Raw genomic sequence first — 19,445 nt, 5'->3', positions numbered from 1 at the left:
GGTCGCAATGTTTGAGAGAGAGAGAGATATACAAGAGTTGTTACATTCTTGTACAGCCACTAGTACGCGTAGCGTTTCGGGCAGGTCCCTGGAATACGATCCCCGCCGCGAAGAATCGTTTTTTCATCGAAGTACACATTTTACTGTTGCGTTAAACAGAGGCTACAGTTAAGGATTTGCGCCCAGTAAATCCTCCCCGGCCAGGATACGAACCCATGACATAGCGCTCGCGGAACGCCAGGCGAGTGTCTTACCACTACACCACGGACTGTTAATGGAACTGCATGTTGCTCTGTTCATTATGCCCCTCTACTCTTCAACGGGGCTAATTTGCACATTCTGACATATCCTTATTTAGGTTTTTAAAGACGCTCTTATGTTTGCCACCTTCCCATATGCCGCCAATGTTACCCTGTTTTTGTGTGTGCCTTCCGTGTTAGCGTTCGAATTATATCCACGCCCAAATCTTTTTCTTATCTTACCGACTCCTGTCGTTGCCTTCCCATTATGGTGTAGATACCTCCTGGTCTCCTCTACCCCCCTATGCCTACCTTCATTACTTTACACTTGTGTCGTGTGAATTATTCGCAGACATTTCTCTGCCCACTCCTGGAGTCTATCGAGGTCCTGCTGTAACTTTCTACAATCCTCCTCTGTTTTTACACTCCATTATTTTTTGCATTGACAAACATGGCCACGTACGAGCTTACGAGCTGTTAGGTCATTCATATAAGTTAAGAATAGCAACGGCCCCAGTACAGAGCTTGATACTATCACTGACTGTGACTTGTTCAGGTTCTCCCTTGCCCAAAATTAACTGTTTTCCCAGTTAGTACAGCTTGTTCCTCTAATATATAAATATAAATAATTTACTATTCGTCATTTATTCACTCTCACTACATTATACAACGAACCGGTTATAATCAGAGAGGCAAGTGCACACAATGTGTACAAAATTACTCTCCTGTCCAGGAACTCTTCTAATATTATGTTAAGAAACATCAAAACTGCCCAACTTTAGAAATAGCGTGTATTTACTACTTGTGCTTGCGGAATCGAGCTATGAGCTCTTGGACTCCGACTTTCTAACCGATATAGTTTTTCCTCTATGTCAACTACATATATTTATAACACACGCATCACCAGGAAGCAAACCGTAGCAGCTGTCTAACTCCCCAGGTATCTATTTACTGCTAAGTGAACAGGATGATCAAGGGAAAGGAACTCTGCCCATTCGATTTTATGCCTCAGCCGGGAATCGAACCAGGGCCATTAGGACTACGACCCCCGAGCGCTGTCTACTCAGCCGCGAGGCTCCCTGCATGTAATGTATTCACCAAGTTGTATTCACCTAGTTGTGCTTACGGGGGTTGAGCTCTGCTCTTTCGGTCCCCCTCTCAACTGTCAATTAATCAACTTGTTACTAACTCTCAACCGTCATACTTGTTGTGATACTCAGATCACAACTTAATTGAAGTTCTGACAAGCATGGGGAATGGACCTTCAAAACCAGTCCTGATTCCCAGTGGAGGAGATTTCAGCAAATTCAACTTTAATAATAAACAGATAAACTGGGAGCAAATAAACCAGGACTTCACAGACATAAGCTGGGAAGAACAGCTAGAAAATGCAAACCTGAACCAGTGCCTGGAAATATTAGCTCAGTAGCACTAGAAATATGCTCAGGCCGCATACCCCTAAGAAAACAGAGGAAGAGATGCAGATTGGAACGGGAACGTCGTTCCCTATATAGGCGAAGAAAACGAATTGCGGAAACAACTTGAGAGTCGCACCCTATCTCAAGAACGGCGAAGAAGGTTAGGTAGAGAAATAGAAACAATTGAACGGAAGCTACAAGAATCATACAAAATCCAGGAAAGGCAAAGAGAGCAAAAGGCCATCAGTGAAATAGAGAGAAATCCGAAATATTTTTTCTCCTATGCAAAATCAAGATAAAAAACCACATCTAGTATCGGACCCCTGCGAAAGGGAGATGGAACTTTCACCGATGACAACAAAGAAATGAGCGAGTTACTGAGGAAGCAGTACGACTCTGTTTTCAGCGAGCCATTAAACGCACTAAAGATTGATAACCTAAATGAATATTTCATGGATACCAACATCAAATCATTTATCAGATGTCACTCTATCCCCACTGGATTTTGAAGAAGCAATAGACAATATGCCTATGCACTCTGCACCAGGCCTTGATTCTTGGAACTCTATATTCATCAAGAACTGTAAAAAGCCACTATCGCAGGCCCTTCACATTCTTTGGAGACAAAGCCTAGATACTGGCATTATCCCTGACATACTAAAAACAGCAGAGATAGCACCACTCCATAAAGGAGGAAATAAGGCAGAGGCAAAAAATTACAGACCGCCCTAACATCACACATCATAAAAATCTTTGAGAGAGTGCTAAGATCACAAAATATATGGAATCACAGCATCTCCATAACCCCGGACAACATGGTTTCAGAACTGGGCGCTCTTGCCTGTCACAGTTGCTGGACCACTATGACATGGCACTAGATGCCATGGAAGACAAACTAAACGCTGAGGCAATTTCAGCACGACCTCCAAAAATGAGGAGGTAAATATAACAGCCCCATAAGTGCAATTATGTACTATGTATGACAGTCAGGAAATGTACTTATTATACTTAGTATTAAAATGTACTGTCAATTCGGAGGTTGGGTTGTGTAATTTACACAGATTTCGCAAAAGCCTTCGACAGATGTGACCATGCTGTTATTGCACATAAAATGCGTTCAAAAGGAATTGCCGGAAAAATAGGCAGCTGGATCTACAATTTCCTGACTAATAGCACCCCAATGTGTAGTAGTCAACAAAATCAAATCGGGTCCATAACCGTAAAGAGCTCAGTCCCCCAGGATACTGTGGTTGCTCCAGTACTTTTTCTCATCCTCATATCGGACACAGACAAGGACACAACCTATAGTACAGTATCATCCTTTGCAGATGACACTAGGATTTTTATGAGAGTAGACAACACAGAGGACACAGCAAACCTCGAATCGGATGTAGATCAGGTCTTTCAATGGGCTACAGAAAATAACATGGTGTTTAACGAAGATAAGTTCCAGCTCATGCGCTACGGAAAAAAAGAAAATATAAAAACGGAAACCACATACAAAACGCAGTCGAAACATAACATAGAACGAAAAGGCAATGTAAAGGACCTGGGTGTACTCATGTCGGAAGACCTTACATTTAAAGAACACAATAAAGTAGCCGTCACAACTGCAAGAAAAATGACAGGTTAGATAACAAGAACCATTCACACTAGAGATGCTATACCAATAATGATACTCTTCAAGACGCTAGTGCTCTCTAGAGTGGAGTACTGCTGCACAATGACAGCCCCTTTCAAAGCTGGAGAAATTGCTGACCTGGAGAGCGGGAGACCTCCCTAGATGTGCGTGCAAGGGGCTGAGATCATCTCAAGTTCAAAGTAATGAAGATGGGTGCAGGGGGCCAAAAGGTCACGACACTGTACCAGTTGGGAGGAAAGACCTTCCTTGGCGTCTGGCAAAGGTCATCCCAGACCTCCGCGCGGTCTGGTATGACCTCCCGGAGGTCAAGGTCATACCAGACTTGTCATGTTACTTGGTTTGTACACATCTCGTCTGCTACATATGCAGATCTCTCCAACATAAGAACTTGTTGCATAAATCTAGACAAAGGGCCTCTCTTAAATCTGTACATCACGTATGACATACCAATTCTAGAGAATGCAGCGCCAGCAAAGAGCCTTTACCGCATTACCTTTAGCTCCAGAGGCGAGAGCTAAAACAATACAAGACTAAATCCAATCTGTCGTCCCTGGAGAGGACGACATCAAGTTAGTCATCAAACACAGACACTCACCAAAGGTAACACACCAAAGGTAACACACCAAAGGTAACACACCGTGTGTATTCCCCTGGTCACACATGACCAAGGGAACATACATAATACACGTCATAGAACATACACGTCACGTCATAGTTATCTTGAGGGTATCTTGAGATGATTTCGGGGCTTTAGTGTCCCCGCGGCCCGGTCCTCGACCAGGCCTCTTCCACCCCCAGGAAGCAGCCCGTGACAGCTGACTAACACCCAGGTACCTATTTTACTGCTAGGTAACAGAGGCACAGGGTGAAAGAAACTCTGCCCATTGTTTCTCGCCGGCGCCTGGGATCGAACTCAGGACCACAGGATCACGAGTCCAGCGTGCTGTCCGCTCGGCCGACCGGCTCCCTAGTGCCCACATCCATCACATGAATATTTGAAAACCAAAAATAAAAAAAAACATGTTCCAGGATAGTGAAGCGGACTGACGCCCTCGTGGCAGGCTTCACCATACACAAGAGTAGACGGTAACTGTGACAAGACCCCTACCCCCCCTCCCCGCCAAAGGGTCAAGAAAAAAGAATCAGATACAGCCGTTAACTGACGGTTTGGGAGGGAGACAAGGCACGAAGCTGTGCCACGCAGGCGCAGTTAAGTCAGTGCCTGTAGCTCATTACACACGCACCTCCCCACCACCGCCCTCCACAACTGCCCGTTAGTGACACACACACACACACACGCTCTACACACTCCACGATAACGTTCACACACTCACACACACACACCAGTTGATTGACAGTTGTTAAGAGACGGGACCAAAGAGCCGAAGCTCAACCCCCCTCCCCCCCTCGCAAGCACAACAAGGTGATTACACGCACTCGCCCACAAGCACTCAGTTCTCACACTTACACACCTGCAAAAATTGAGAGGAAAGTAGTCAACCCTGAGGAAAAGTAAGGAGACAGGGCCGCGTGGACGTTGATCCTCAAAATCATCTCAAGTAAGGAACTTTATTTCTTGAATTGTTTTTATTATTTCTTCAATCTGGAATGAATGTTTAAATGTTTACCTTTTCTCTGATTACCATTTTTTTTTTATCTCCCTGGAAGATGTTCAGTAACTCTCACTCTTCTCCAAACAGAAATTCTATGCAGAACAGTATAAAGTGCCATCTACACCTTCGTGGAAATAAGATCACAGTTCAGGTGAACAGAACAGTATGCTTCGACGTTCATTATCTTCCAGCATTGTATCCCAGGAAGATAATGTTCAATATTCGGATTTCTAGGCAGTTTTAAATATTCACATCTGCACAAAAGAGAATAATTACTACATTTAGGCTCTCTGCTTCTCTTCCCTTCATCCTTCTGCAGATCAAGTTCACGTATGTTTATTGAGACAAGAGTGAAATACATCTCAGAGGGATAGAGTAGCTTAAACTATTTCTACCCGCCCTTTTTGCAGATACTTTCCTTTAATTTTGCATTGTCTATCACTACTGTGTTACTTGTCCTTTTGCCGTATCAAACCGTCTTTAAACGTTGTGAAAAGAAATAGAGAAAGCGTCTCCATGACTAGCAGAAGATGCCCATGTTGTCCACTTGTCATTATTACTGTGACGTAAGGACCAGGCCGGAGCGAACCAGTCACGTCCAAACCCCAGCCAAGTTTATAGTGGTAATGGCTTGGCGCTTCCTCTTGATAGTTCCCTTCCCTTCTAAACCCGACCAAAGTGCCGAGGCAGGAGGCGGGTGAGGCAGGAGGCGGGTGAGGCAGGAGGCGGGTGAGGCAGGAGGCGGGTGAGGCACGAGGCGGGTGAGGCACGAGGCGGGTGAGGCACGAGGCGGGTGAGGCACGAGGCGGGTGAGGCACGAGGCGGGTGAGGCACGAGGCGGGTGAGGCACGAGGCGGGTGAGGCACGAGGCGGGTGAGGCACGAGGCGGGTGAGGCACGAGGCGGGTGAGGCACGAGGCGGGTGAGGCACGAGGCGGGTGAGGCACGAGGCGGGTGAGGCACGAGGCGGGTGAGGCACGAGGCGGGTGAGGCACGAGGCGGGTGAGGCACGAGGCGGGTGAGGCACGAGGCGGGTGAGGCACGAGGCGGGTGAGGCACGAGGCGGGTGAGGCACGAGGCGGGTGAGGCACGAGGCGGGTGAGGCACGAGGCGGGTGAGGCACGAGGCGGGTGAGGCACGAGGCGGGTGAGGCACGAGGCGGGTGAGGCAGGTCACACTTCCTTCCATCCCCACTACTGAACCAGTACGTCTGGGTCCCCTCACCTTGGCCAGTTCCCCTCGGAGCGCTGAAGTCTCTGCACGTTCCTAATTTGAAGACTTGTTATGCGTGATATAATGGCGGGCGTGTTGCCCCCCTGCCCCATGACCCCCCCCCCCTCCCCACTCCAGGCACCGCTACTCAACCTCACAACACACACACCACATATCTCCGCGGCTGACCTTTGACCTGTACCAATAAACCTGATCTAGAACTCTACAAATATCCCGGCAGCGACGCAAAATGCATTGTATGCGTTCTGCAGTCCACCCACACGCCCGTAAAGCCATGATAAATGACTGTAAACAGTTTATACACTGAATGCAAACAGGTGATAATGTGAGGCACGTGGAACGGCCCTCCTCTGCCCAGTCCTGCATGCCCAGGTATATACAGTTAACTGCTTCCTATTTTGTCATTCACTAATCTGTCTCTACCTCAGCTTTGTTTCTGCTTTAAAATCACGTCAGAATTAAGCCAAATACAAGCGTCGTTTCACTCTCCGTTTTCAGTTACTGTTGAACATAACATCTGGTTTTCATTATCTGTCCTTTAAATGCAACTGGTGTTCAATACCTGTCCAGGACTACGGCGACTAGTAGTGTCGTCGTCACCACACCCCAACACCCTCCCCCCCATCATCAACAATTTTACCTGATAGGGTGATGCCCTACCCACCCTCACTACACAACCAGGGTCACTGCCCCCCAACCCACCACACCCACACACTTGTCGACACCTCCATCGCCAGAACCACACCCTACCTTCACCACACTTACACCTCTTTCCTTAAAACAACAACTTTTATAGAAATATTTCCTAATACACACACACATCTTGAGCCACATCAAACACACACACTAAATGAGCCACAGAGATATTAGAAAGAACTTTTTTTCAGTGTCAGCAGTTGACAAATGGAATGGAGTAGGAAGAGATGTGGTTGAGGTTGACTCCATACACAGTTTCAAGTGTAGATATGATAGAGCCCAATACGCTCAGGAACCTGTACACCAGTTGAGTGACAGTTGAGAGGCGGGACCAAAGAGCCAGAGCTCAACCCCCGCAAGCACAACTAGGTGAGTACACACACGCTAGTCTAGCTACCTTAACCACGAACATTACCCACCTGGCCCTCGACCCACCAGACTCCAGCCTTCCTGGTCTAGTCCAGAGGTGGACCTCGAGGCCCCAGCATGAGGGCGACACCCGCCACAATGCCTCAGATCTAGGGGGTCATCTCGGGCTTGTCTACAGGTCACCAGTGGAGCTGGGGCGGTGGCGGGAAGGCATGTCAGGAATGGCCAGGTACTCGACCCAACTCTCGAAATAAACCTCCACCACCAAGGCCAATGTTGTTTTTCTTCAGTTTCTTCCTCTTCCCCAGGACTCAGCTTCCTCCTCCTCATCCTCTTTCCCCTTTAACGTCTTCCCCACCACCTGTGTATCTTCCCCAAGTCCTAAACTCCTCCCCAAGAATGGTCTTGTAGTTTGATACCTGCCTGATGGGGTTCTGGGAGTTCTTCTACTCCTCAAGCCCTGCCCGAGGCCAGGCTTGATTTGTGATAACTTGGTCCAGCAGGCTGTTGCTTGGAGCGGCCCGCAGGCCCACACATCCACCACAGTCCCAGTTGGGTCCGGTACTTCTTGAATTAAACTATCTAGTTTTCTCTTGAAGATGTCCACGGTTGTTCCGGCAATATTTCTAATACTCGCTGGGAGGATGTTTATACAGTGTTCTCTGATTGCACCTATGGCACCTCTGCTCTTCACTGGTTCTATTTTGCATTTCCTTCCATATCGTTCACTCCAGTATGTTGGTATTTTACCGTGTAGATTTTGGACCTGGCCCTCCAGTATTTTCCATGTGTATATTATTTGATATCTCTCTCGTCTCCTTTCTTGTGAGAACATTTGTAAGACTTTGAGACGATTCCAATAAGTTAGGTGCTGTATCGCGATATGCCGTATATGTTCAATGTATTCCCTCTATTTCAGCAATCTCTCCTGCTCTGAAGGGGGGGAAGTGAGTACTGAGCAGTACTCAAGACGGGAGAGTACAAGTGATTTGAAGGGTACAACGAATTGTGATGGGATCCCTGGATTTCAAAGTTTTCGTAATCCATCCGATCATTTTTCTGGCTGACGCAATATTTGCTTGGTTATGCTCCCTAAACGTTAGGTCGTCGGACATCATTATTCCAAAATCTTTAACATGCTGCTTTCTTACTATGGGCAGATTTGATTGTGATTTGTACCCTGTATTATGTTTAAGGTCCTCATTTTTACCGTACCTGATTCCCTGGAATTTATCACTGTTAAACATCATATTATTTTCGGCTACCCAGTCGAAAACTTTATTAATCTGTTTGTAGTTTTTCAATGTCTTCAGCAGCCCTAATTAAGGCCCAAGACTAGGCCTTGGGTTCAAGTAGGCCCAAGACTACTTCCATTCTTCGAGCAAAGCACACATTTTTATTCCCCAGATTCAAAAAAATCCAAAAATAATCCCCAGATCAACAGACCAGCCAGCTTTCCTCTCCACCCCCACCATCTTACCTGATAGGGTGACCAGGACACCCCTCCCCCCATCCCCTATATTGTCCAGGACAAATTCCCTTCTTAACTGTCAAGGGCACAACACAACCCTCCTGCATTATCCAGGACAACACCCCCCCCCTGTACCGTCCAGGACCTAACACCCCTTCTACCGTCCAGGACCTAACACCCCTTCTACCGTCCAGGACCCAACACCCCTTCTACCGTCCAGGACCCAACACCCCTTCTACCGTCCAGGACCCAACACCCTCTCTACCGTCCAGGACCCAACACCCTCTCTACCGTCCAGGACCCAACACCCTCTCTACCGTCCAGGACCCAACACCCTCTCTACCGTCCAGGACCCAACACCCTCTCTACCGTCCAGGACCCAACACCCTCTCTACCGTCCAGGACCCAACACCCTCTCTACCGTCCAGGACCCAACACCCTCTCTACCGTCCAGGACCCAACACCCTCTCTACCGTCCAGGACCCAACACCCTCTCTACCGTCCAGGACCCCAACACCCTCTCTACCGTCCAGGACCCCAACACCCTCTCTACCGTCCAGGACCCAACACCCTCTCTACCGTCCAGGACCCAACACCCTCTCTACCGTCCAGGATACAACACCCTCTCTACCGTCCAGGACCCAACACCCTCTCTACCGTCCAGGACCCAACACCCTCTCTACCGTCCAGGACCCAACACCCTCGTCCCTGAGTCCGCCAGACACAGCACCAGATGGTATCGTGTGTGATCCAAGAGCCAGCGTCAGGCCGGGTATCTCCGGGCTGGTATGTATCTACTTTATTTTGGTACTGCCAACAGATACCATGTTCAGAGATGGGCGAGACAGATTGAGTTCTGTCTCTCTTCTGTCGGAGGTGGAGTGTTGCCAGAGCTGCAGCTGCTCCTAGTGTTGTTGCTAGTGCTGTTGTTACTTTTGCTGCAGCTGCTCCTAGCGCTGTTGTTGTTAGTGATACAGCTGCTCCTAGTGCTACCTGGTTGATAGGGTTCTGGGAGAAGTTTTACTCCCCAAGCCCGGCCCGAGGCCAGGCTTGACTTGTGAGAGTTTGGTCCACTAGACTGTTGCTTGCAGCAGCCCGCAGGCCCACATACCCACCACAGCTCGGTTGGTCCGGCACTCCTTGGAGGAAACTATCTAGTTTTCTCTTGAAGATGTCACTGTTGTTCCGGCAATATTTCTTATGCTCGCTGGGAGGGTGTTGAACAACCGTGGACCTCTGATGTTTATACAGTTCTCTCTAATTGTGCCTATGGCACCCATGCTCTTCACTGGTTCTATTCTGCATTTTCTTCCATATCGTTCACTCCAGTATATTATTTTACTGTGTAGATTTGGGACCTGGCCCTCCAGTATTTTCCACGTGTATATTATTTGATATCTCTCCCGTCGTCTTTCTAGAGAGTACATTCGAAGAGCTTTGAGACGATCCCAATAATTTAGGTGCTTTATCTCGTCTATGCGTGCCGTATATGTTCTCTGTACTCCCTCTATTTCAACAATCTCTCTGCTCTGAAGGGGGAAGTGAGTACTGAGCAGTACTCAAGACGGGATAGCACAAGTGATTTGAAGAGTACAACCATTGTGATGGGATCCCTGGATTTGAAAGTTTTCGTAATCCATCCTATCATTTTCCTGGCTGTCGCAATATTTGCTTGGTTATATCTCTAAAATATAGGTCGGCAGACATTATTATTCCCAAATCCTTTACATGTTGCTTTCCTATTATGGGTACATTTGATTGTGTTTTGTATCCTGTATTATGTTTAAGGTTCTCATTTTTACCGTATCTGAGAACCTGGAATTTTTCGCTGTTAAACATCATGTTATTTTCTGCTGCCCAGTCGAAACTTTATTAATATCTGCTTGTAGTTTTTCAATGTCTTCAGCAGATGTAATTTTCATACTGATTTTTGTCATCTGCAAAGGATGATACGAAGCTGTGCCTTATATTTGTGTCTATATCTGATATGAGAATACGGAAAAGCAGTGGTTCAAGGACTGTACTGAACTTTTAACTGCGCTTGAACTCTATTTTATATGGTTGACTGTTACTCTCTGTGTTCTGTTCGATAGATAACTGAGTAGCCAACGTCCTACTTTACCAGTTATTCTCATTGACCTCATTTTGTGTGCTATCACTCCATGGTCACATTTATCGAATGCCTTTGCGAAATCCGTGTATACGATATCTGCATTCTGTTTTTCTTCTAATGCCTCAGTGATTTTGTCGTAATGGTCAAGTAGCTGTGAGGCGTGATCTTCCCGCTGTAAATCCATGTTGGCCTGGATTGTGGAGGTCATTGGTCTCCATGAAACTAGTGACCTGACTCCTGATCACTCTCTCAAATACTTATATTATGTTAGACGTTAGTGCAACTGGTCTATAATTCTTTGCCAATGCTTTGCTACCTCCCTTGTGTAGAGGGGCTATGTCTGCTGCTTTAAGCGCATCTGGTATCTCCCCCGTGTCCAAGCTCTTCCTCCACACTATACTGAGTGCCTGTGCTACCGACACTTTGCATTTCTTTATAAATATTGAATTCCATGAGTCTGGACCTGGGGCCGAGTGCATAGGCATATTGTCAAGTGCTACAACTGCTCCTAGTGCTCTTGCTGCTGTTGCTACAGCTGCTCCTAGTGCTGTTGTTGCTGGTGCTGCAGCTGGTCCTAGTGCTGCAGCTGCTCCTATTGCTGTTGCTGCCAGTGCTGTAGCTGCTCTTGGTGCTTTTGTTGCTAGAGCTGCAGCTGTTCCTAGTGCTGCAGATGCTCCTAGCGCTGCAGCTGCTCCTAGCGCTGCAGCTGCTCCTAGTGCTGCAGCTGCTCCTAGTGCTGCAGCTGCTTCTAGTGCTGTTACAACAAGTGCCAGAACACCAAGAACATCTGAGCATGGTGCTCAGTTGGGTAGAAATCCTACCGTTTGTTCTAATCAGCCGTTTTATTTTGGAAAATTATACCGCAGTGTTGAATTCTGTCTCGACAAGATAAGGCGAGACAGATATGTGTGTGTGTAAAGAGCGAATTGGTCATACTCAAATTGGAGGGAAAACCCGTACCGTTTGTGCTTTTCAACACATGAACATCCATCATCTTGACAAGAGCCAAATGCGTGAAATCATTTACGGGTCATTAGAAAAGGAATCTCCCCCACTCTTCGAGGATACTAGCAAGCAACGTTGTAAGGAGCCTCGGAGTCTTCAAGAAAGTTTGCATTGTTGAGGCGAGCGAGGAAGGGGGGCGTCTCTCTCCTGCTATACTTTGAGTTTTACAGTGACACGAGGCTAGTGACACGCACTTCATTACAACGCAATTCGTTTTTCTCTAGCATGGATAAAATTGGTAGTATTGCTGTATTCATCATTAGCCGGATGGTCACTAGGGAAGGTTTGAGAGGGGCGGGGTCGTTCTAGGCCCCCCCTTTTACTGGTGACAGGTATTGGTGACAGGTATTGGTAACAGGTACTGGTGACAGTACCTGTTGCCAGTAAATCTGGCAGCGGAGCAAGCAATGCGTACTGGGAGAAGGTTTGCCATAATACAAGCTATTGTAGATTAGACTAAGCTTGTATTATGATTTTTGTGTGTCCATGTTAGGAGAAATCAGACCATGAAAAATGGCATAAGTGTTCTGTAACACTAAACAACTTTTCTTGGAATTTGCATTTTTTGAAAATATATTTTCTTTCTGGTGTTTTTAGCTTTGACCACTTCCAGGTGTGTGTTTTGAATTGTGTATCTAGTAATCACCCTAGACTATAATTTATAATAATGCTCTCCCTATAACTGTTATCACCTATCATCTTGGGTTAAACCCTCTACCCTCCCCCCTCCTTTAAAAACACTGTCAGGTTCCTCATCAGCCTCGTTATACAGTATACAATATATTATACAATACAGTATACTTGTACTAATATTGATATAGTAGTATATAAATGATCCTCTGTTATTTCAACCCTGTTAAGACATTGTACAGGGAGTTGGCACTCACTCACTCACTCACTTACTCCACCTCCCCCATCCCATCCCCCCACCTTGACACCCCCCTTCCCCATTTCCCTACCTTGATGCTTCCCATCATATACCGTGACATTCCCCCATCACCACCTTGACACACACTGAAGCCACGCTCGTCTTACTCAGTCCATTAAGCGAGGATTTATCCACAAACATCTTGCATCAGTCAATTACTCCACACGTCACCAAACGACCCCAAGACAAGTCTTGTATAACCTTTCGCACAGGTTCATTAATCAAGGGCGTCGATGCCAAATTAAATCATTCGAAATTCACACAATACACGCAAAGGATTCTGCCGTAGAATACCATCCCAATCTACATATTGTACTCCCTAGCAGACGGTAAGACTGAGGACGCCCTCCAGCAGAGGGTAACGAGGACACCCTCCAGAAGGTAACGAGGACGCCCTCCAGGAGAAGGTAACGAGGACACCCTCCAGGAGAGGGTAACGAGGACGCCCTCCAGGAGAAGGTAACGAGGACGCCCTCCAGGAGAGGGTAACGAGGACGCCCTCCTGGAGAGGGTAACGAGGACGCCCTCCAGGAGAGGGTAACGAGGACGCCCTCCAGGAGAAGGTAACGAGGACGCCCTCCAGGAGAAGGTAACGAGGACGCCCTCCAGGAGAAGGTAACGAGGACGCCCTCCAGGAGAGGGTAACGAGGACGCCCTCCAGGAGAAGGTAACGAGGACGCCCTCCAGGAGAAGGTAACGAGGACGCCCTCCAGGAGAAGGTAACGAGGACGCCCTCCAGGAGAAGGTAACGAGGACGCCCTCCAGCAGAAGGTAACGAGGACGCCCTCCAGCAGAAGGTAACGAGGACGCCCTCCAGCAGAAGGTAACGAGGACGCCCTCCAGCAGAAGGTAACGAGGACGCCCTCCAGCAGAAGGTAACGAGGACGCCCTCCAGCAGAAGGTAACGAGGACGCCCTCCAGCAGAAGGTAACGAGGACGCCCTCCAGCAGAAGGTAACGAGGACGCCCTCCAGCAGAAGGTAACGAGGACGCCCTCCAGCAGAAGGTAACGAGGACGCCCTCCAGCAGAAGGTAACGAGGACGCCCTCCAGCAGAAGGTAACGAGGACGCCCTCCAGCAGAAGGTAACGAGGACGCCCTCCAGCAGAAGGTAACGAGGACGCCCTCCAGCAGAAGGTAACGAGGACGCCCTCCAGGACAAGGCAACAACTTCTCCATCACTCTGGCCATCAAGAGAGCCAAGCCACCAAGCTGGGTGTAGCAGGGCGCTACAACAGTGTGACTGCGAGCATATACCCCCAAGGTGACCCACACACACACTCCTGCCACACCTATGTATCAACTCTTAACGGTTCTATCATCTGTCTAACGAGAGAGGAGGAACAAAAAACTAACAGCCCCGAAACGCTGCTAACGTGCGTGTTAGGGTGACCTTGCTAGAAGGTAAAACCAATCACCAATGTGATTGGTGGGCTTTCACAATCCCCTCGTACCTTTTATTGGTTGTAAATGATATTAAATACGCGTATTCTCTTGAGAACCAGTCTATCACTGATGGACCGTACGGGAGGAGATCGTCGCTAAATTAACGCCTCATAAAACAGGGGGGTCAGGCTCTAGGTATACGCACAGCTTGTTAGACTTACGCAAACACAGGTATAACACCAGGGGGGGGGAGGGGGAGAAATGACTAACTTAACCTGGCGACTAAAATGGTAGCAGGAAGGGAGGGGGTGTGTGGGGGATGGGGGGGGGAGACAACCAGCCTCCAACACTCCCCCCTCCACCCTAAGACCCTCAGGGTGGCGTATGACCCGAGCGGGGCAGGTCTTTGTGAGGGGGGAGAGAGGGAGGAGACGGGAGAGAGGGCGGGGGCAGGTAGGTTATTGTCCTCCAGACGCCACCCACCACAACCGCCCACGCCCATGCCCATGCCCATGACTCCATCCGTAACCCTCCGCCCATGCCCTAACCCCTGCCATACCAGTGTCCGTGGTGGTCCAGGGGGCATGCCAGTGGTGGTCCAGGGGGGCATGCCAGTGGTGGTCCAGGGGGGCATGACAGTGCCACAGTGGTGGTCCAGGGGGTATGCCAGTGGTGGTCCAGGGGGGCATGCCAGTGGTGGTCCAGGGGGGCATGACAGTGCCACAGTGGTGGTCCAGGGGGGGGCATGACAGTGTCACAGTGGTGGTCCAGGGGGGCATGCCAGTGGTGGTCCAGGGGGGCATGACAGTGGTGGTCCAGGGGGCATGCCAGTGGTGGTCCAGGGGGGCATGCCAGTGGTGGTCCAGGGGGGCATGACAGTGCCACAGTGGTGGTCCAGGGGGGGCATGACAGTGTCACAGTGGTGGTCCAGGGGGGCATGACAGTGCCACAGTGGTGGTCCAGGGGGGCATGACAGTGTCACAGTGGTGGTCCAGGGGGACATGACAGTGTCACAGTGGTGGTCCAGGGGGCCATGACAGTGCCACAGTGGTGGTCCAGGGGGGCATGACAGTGGTGGTCCAGGGGGGGGCATGACAGTGGTGGTCCAGGGGGGCATGACAGTGTCACAGTGGTGGTCCAGGGGGGCATGACAGTGGTGGTCCAGGGGGCATGACAGTGTCACAATGGTGGTCCAGAGGGGCATGACAGTGTCACAGTGGTGGTCCAGGGGGGCATGACAGTGGTGGTCCAGGGAGGCATGACAGTGGTAGTCCAGGGGGCATGACAGTGGTGGTCCAGGGGGCATGACACTGGTGGTCCAGGGGGCATGACAGTGCCACAGTTGTGGTCCAGGGGGGCATGACAGTGTCACAGTGGTGGTCCAGGGGGGCATGACAGTGTCACAATGGTGGTCCAGGGGGGCGTGACAGTGTCACAGTGGTGGTCCAGGGGGCCGTGACAGTGTCACAGTGGTGGTCCAGGGGGGGCATGACAGTGGTGGTCCAGGGGGCATGACAGTGTCACAGTGGTGGTCCAGGGGGGCATGACAGAGGTGGTCCAGGGGGGCATGACAGTGCCACAGTGGTGGTCCAGGGGCATGACAGTGTCACAGTGGTGGTCCAGGGGGGCATGACAGTGTCACAGTGGTGGTCCAGGGGGGCATGACAGTGTCACAGTGGTGGTCCAGGGGGGCATGACAGTGTCACAGTGGTGGTCCAGGGGGGCATGACAGTGTCACAGTGGTGGTCCAGGGGGGCATGACAGTGCCACAGTGGTGGTCCAGGGGGGCATGACAGTGTCACAGTGGTGGTCCAGGGTGGCATGACAGTGGTGGTCCAGGGGGGCATGACAGTGCCACAGTGGTGGTCCAGGGGGCCATGACAGTGTCACAGTGGTGGTCCAGGGGGCATGACAGTGTCACAGTGGTGGTCCAGGGGGGCATGACAGTGGTGGTCCAGGGGGGCATGACAGTGGTGGTCCAGGGGGGCATGACAGTGGTGGTCCAGGGGGGCATGACAGTGGTGGTCCAGGGGGGGCATGACAGTGTCACAGTGGTGGTCCAGGGGGGGCATGACAGTGTCACAGTGGTGGTCCAGGGGGGGGGGGCATGACAGTGCCACAGTGGTGGTCCAGGGGGGCATGAGTGTCACAGTGGTGGTCCAGGGGGGGCATGACAGTGTCACAGTGGTGGTCCAGGGGGGGGCATGACAGTGTCACAGTGGTGGTCCAGGGGGGGGGGCATGACAGTGCCACAGTGGTGGTCCAGGGGGGGGGCATGACAGTGCCACAGTGGTGGTCCAGGGGGGCATGACAGTGTCACAGTGGTGGTCCAGGGGGCATGACAGTGTCACAGTGGTGGTCCAGGGGGGCATGACATGTCACAGTGGTGGTCCAGGGGGGCATGACAGTGTCACAGTGGTGGTGCAGGGGGGGGCATGACAGTGCCACAGTGGTGGTCCAGGGGGGCATGACAGTGTCACAGTGGTGGTCCAGGGGGGGGGGCATGACAGTGCCACAGTGGTGGTCCAGGGGGGCATGACAGTGTCACAGTGGTGGTGCAGGGGGGGGGCATGACAGTGCCACAGTGGTGGTCCAGGGGGGCATGACAGTGTCACAGTGGTGGTCCAGGGGGCATGACAGTGTCACAGTGGTGGTCCAGGGGGGCATGACATGTCACAGTGGTGGTCCAGGGGGGCATGACAGTGTCACAGTGGTGGTGCAGGGGGGGGCATGACAGTGCCACAGTGGTGGTCCAGGGGGGCATGACAGTGTCACAGTGGTGGTCCAGGGGGGGGGGGCATGACAGTGCCACAGTGGTGGTCCAGGGGGGCATGACAGTGTCACAGTGGTGGTCCAGGGGGGCATGACAGTGTCACAGTGGTGGTCCAGGGGGGGGGGCATGACAGTGTCACAGTGGTGGTCCAGGGGGGGCATGACATGTCACAGTGGTGGTCCAGGGGGGCATGACAGTGTCACAGTGTCACAGTGGTGGTCCAGGGGGGCATGACAGTGTCACAGTGGTGGTCCAGGGGGGGGCATGACAGTGCCACAGTGGTGGTCCAGGGGGGCATGACTGTGTCACAGTGGTGGTCCAGGGGGGGGCATGACAGTGCCACAGTGGTGGTCCAGGGGGACATGACAGTGTCACAGTGGTGGTCCAGGGGGGGGCATGACAGTGTCACAGTGGTGGTCCAGGGGGGGGGCATGACAGTGCCACAGTGGTGGTCCAGGAGGGGCATGACAGTGTCACAGTGGTGGTCCAGGGGGGCATGACAGTGTCACAGTGGTGGTCCAGGGGGGCATGACAGTGTCACAGTGGTGGTCCAGGGGGGCATGACAGTGTCACAGTGGTGGTCCAGAGGGGGCATGACAGTGTCACAGTGGTGGTCCAGGGGGGGCATGACAGTGTCACAGTGGTGGTCCAGGCGGGGCATGACATTGCCATAGTGGTGGTCCAGGGAGGCATGACAGTGTCACAGTGGTGGTCCAGGGGGCATGACAGTGTCAGTGGTGGTCCAGGGGGGCATGGCAGTGTCACAGTGGTGGTCCAGGGGGGGGGATGACAGTGCCACAGTGGTGGTCCAGGGGGGGCATGACAGTGCCACAGTGGTGGTCCAGAGGGGCATGACAGTGCCACAGTGGTGGTCCAGGGGGGCATAACGGTGTCACAGTGGTGGTCCAGGGGGGCGTCACAGTGGTGGTCCAGGGGGGCATGACAGTGCCACAGTGGTGGTCCAGGGGGGCATGACAGTGCCACAGTGGTGGTCCAGGGGGCATGACAGTGCCACAGTGGTGGTCCAGGGGGCATGACAGTGCCACAGTGGTGGTCCAGGGGGCATGACAGTGCCACAGTGGTGGTCCAGGGGGCATGACAGTGTCACAGTGGTGGTCCAGGGGGGCATGACAGTGCCACAGTGGTGGTCCAGGGGGCATGACAGTGTCACAGTGGTGGTCCAGGGGGGCATGACAGTGCCACATTGGTGGTCCAGGGGGCATGACAGTGCCACAGTGGTGGTCCAGGGGGGCATGACAGTGTCACAGTGGTGGTCCAGGGGGGCATGACAGTGTCACAGTGGTGGTCCAGGGGGCATGACAGTGCCACAGTGGTGGTCCAGAGGGGCATGACAGTGCCACAGTGGTGGTCCAGGGGGCATGACAGTGTCACAGTGGTGGTCCAGGGGGGCATGGCAGTGCCACAGTGGTGGTCCAGGGGGCATGACAGTGCCACAGTGGTGGTCCAGGGGGCATGACAGTGTGACAGTGGTGGTCCAGGGGGGCATGACAGTGTCACAGTGGTGGTCCAGGGGGGCATGACAGTGCCACAGTGGTGGTCCAGGGGGCATGACAGTGTCACAGTGGTGGTCCAGGGGGGCATGACAGTGCCACAGTGGTGGTCCAGGGGGCATGACAGTGTCACAGTGGTGGTCCAGGGGGGCATGACAGTGTCACAGTGGTGGTCCAGGGGGGGGGGGGCATGACAGTGTCACAGTGGTGGTCCAGGGGGGGGGGCATGACAGTGCCACAGTGGTGGTCCAGGGGGGGCATGACAGTGCCACAGTGGTGGTCCAGGGGGGCATGACAGTGCCACAGTGGTGGTCCAGGGGGCATGACAGTGCCACAGTGGTGGTCCAGGGGGCATGACAGTGTCACAGTGGTGGCCCAAGGGGCCATGACAGTGTCACAGTGGTTCTCCAGGGGGGCATGACAATGCCGAGTCTCAAGACTGTCACACTGACTCTACTCATCCGTCACCCTAGGAAGTGTCACCCTCGGAAGTGTCACCCTAGGAAGTGTCACCCTCGGAAGTGTCACCCTAGGAAGTGTCACCCTCGGAAGTGTCACCCTCGGAAGTGTCACCCTAGGAAGTGTCGCCCTCGGAAGTGTCACCCTCGGAAGTGTCACCCTCGGAAGTGTCACCCTAGGAAGTGTCACCCTAGGAAGTGTCACCCTAGGAAGTGTCACCCTAGGAAGTGTCACCCTAGGAAGTGTCACCCTAGGAAGTGTCACCCTCGGAAGTGTCACCCTCGGAAGTGTCACCCTAGGAAGTGTCACCCTAGGAAGTGTCACCCTCGGAAGTGTCACCCTAGGAAGTGTCACCCTAGGATGTGTCACCCTAGGAAGTGTCACCCTAGGATGTGTCACCCTAGGAAGTGTCACCCTCGGAAGTGTCACCCTCGGAAGTGTCACCCGTCAAGACATTCCGTCACCCGGTTCCGTCGTCGCTGTTCACCGCTTCTCTCCACTGTCCTGTCCTCTCCTGTCTGTCTCATCCCGCCCGTCTCATCACCGTCCCCCCGACACCACCGACACATCCCCACCCCCCAGTGTCCCGACC

The 19,445-nt window shown here is 51.8% G+C and overlaps 1 protein-coding gene across 1 annotated transcript in view; it reads left to right on the top strand.

The window, feature by feature from the left end:
- Positions 1–19,445, top strand: part of LOC123760804 (mucin-2-like) — a 57,385-nt gene that overhangs the window by 8,157 nt on the left and 29,783 nt on the right. The window contains exons 3-4 of the mRNA XM_069329116.1: positions 2,483–2,596; positions 11,306–11,601. Of these exons, the coding sequence (XP_069185217.1) occupies positions 2,483–2,596; positions 11,306–11,601 (410 nt within the window). The remainder of the gene's footprint in view (positions 1–2,482; positions 2,597–11,305; positions 11,602–19,445) is intronic.

This window comes from Procambarus clarkii, chromosome 22, assembly GCF_040958095.1.
Source record: "Procambarus clarkii isolate CNS0578487 chromosome 22, FALCON_Pclarkii_2.0, whole genome shotgun sequence".
NCBI classification, from domain to species: Eukaryota; Metazoa; Arthropoda; class Malacostraca; order Decapoda; family Cambaridae; genus Procambarus; species Procambarus clarkii.
Note: the sequence above shows the minus strand (reverse complement) of the source record. Positions and strands in the feature narration are given on the sequence as shown.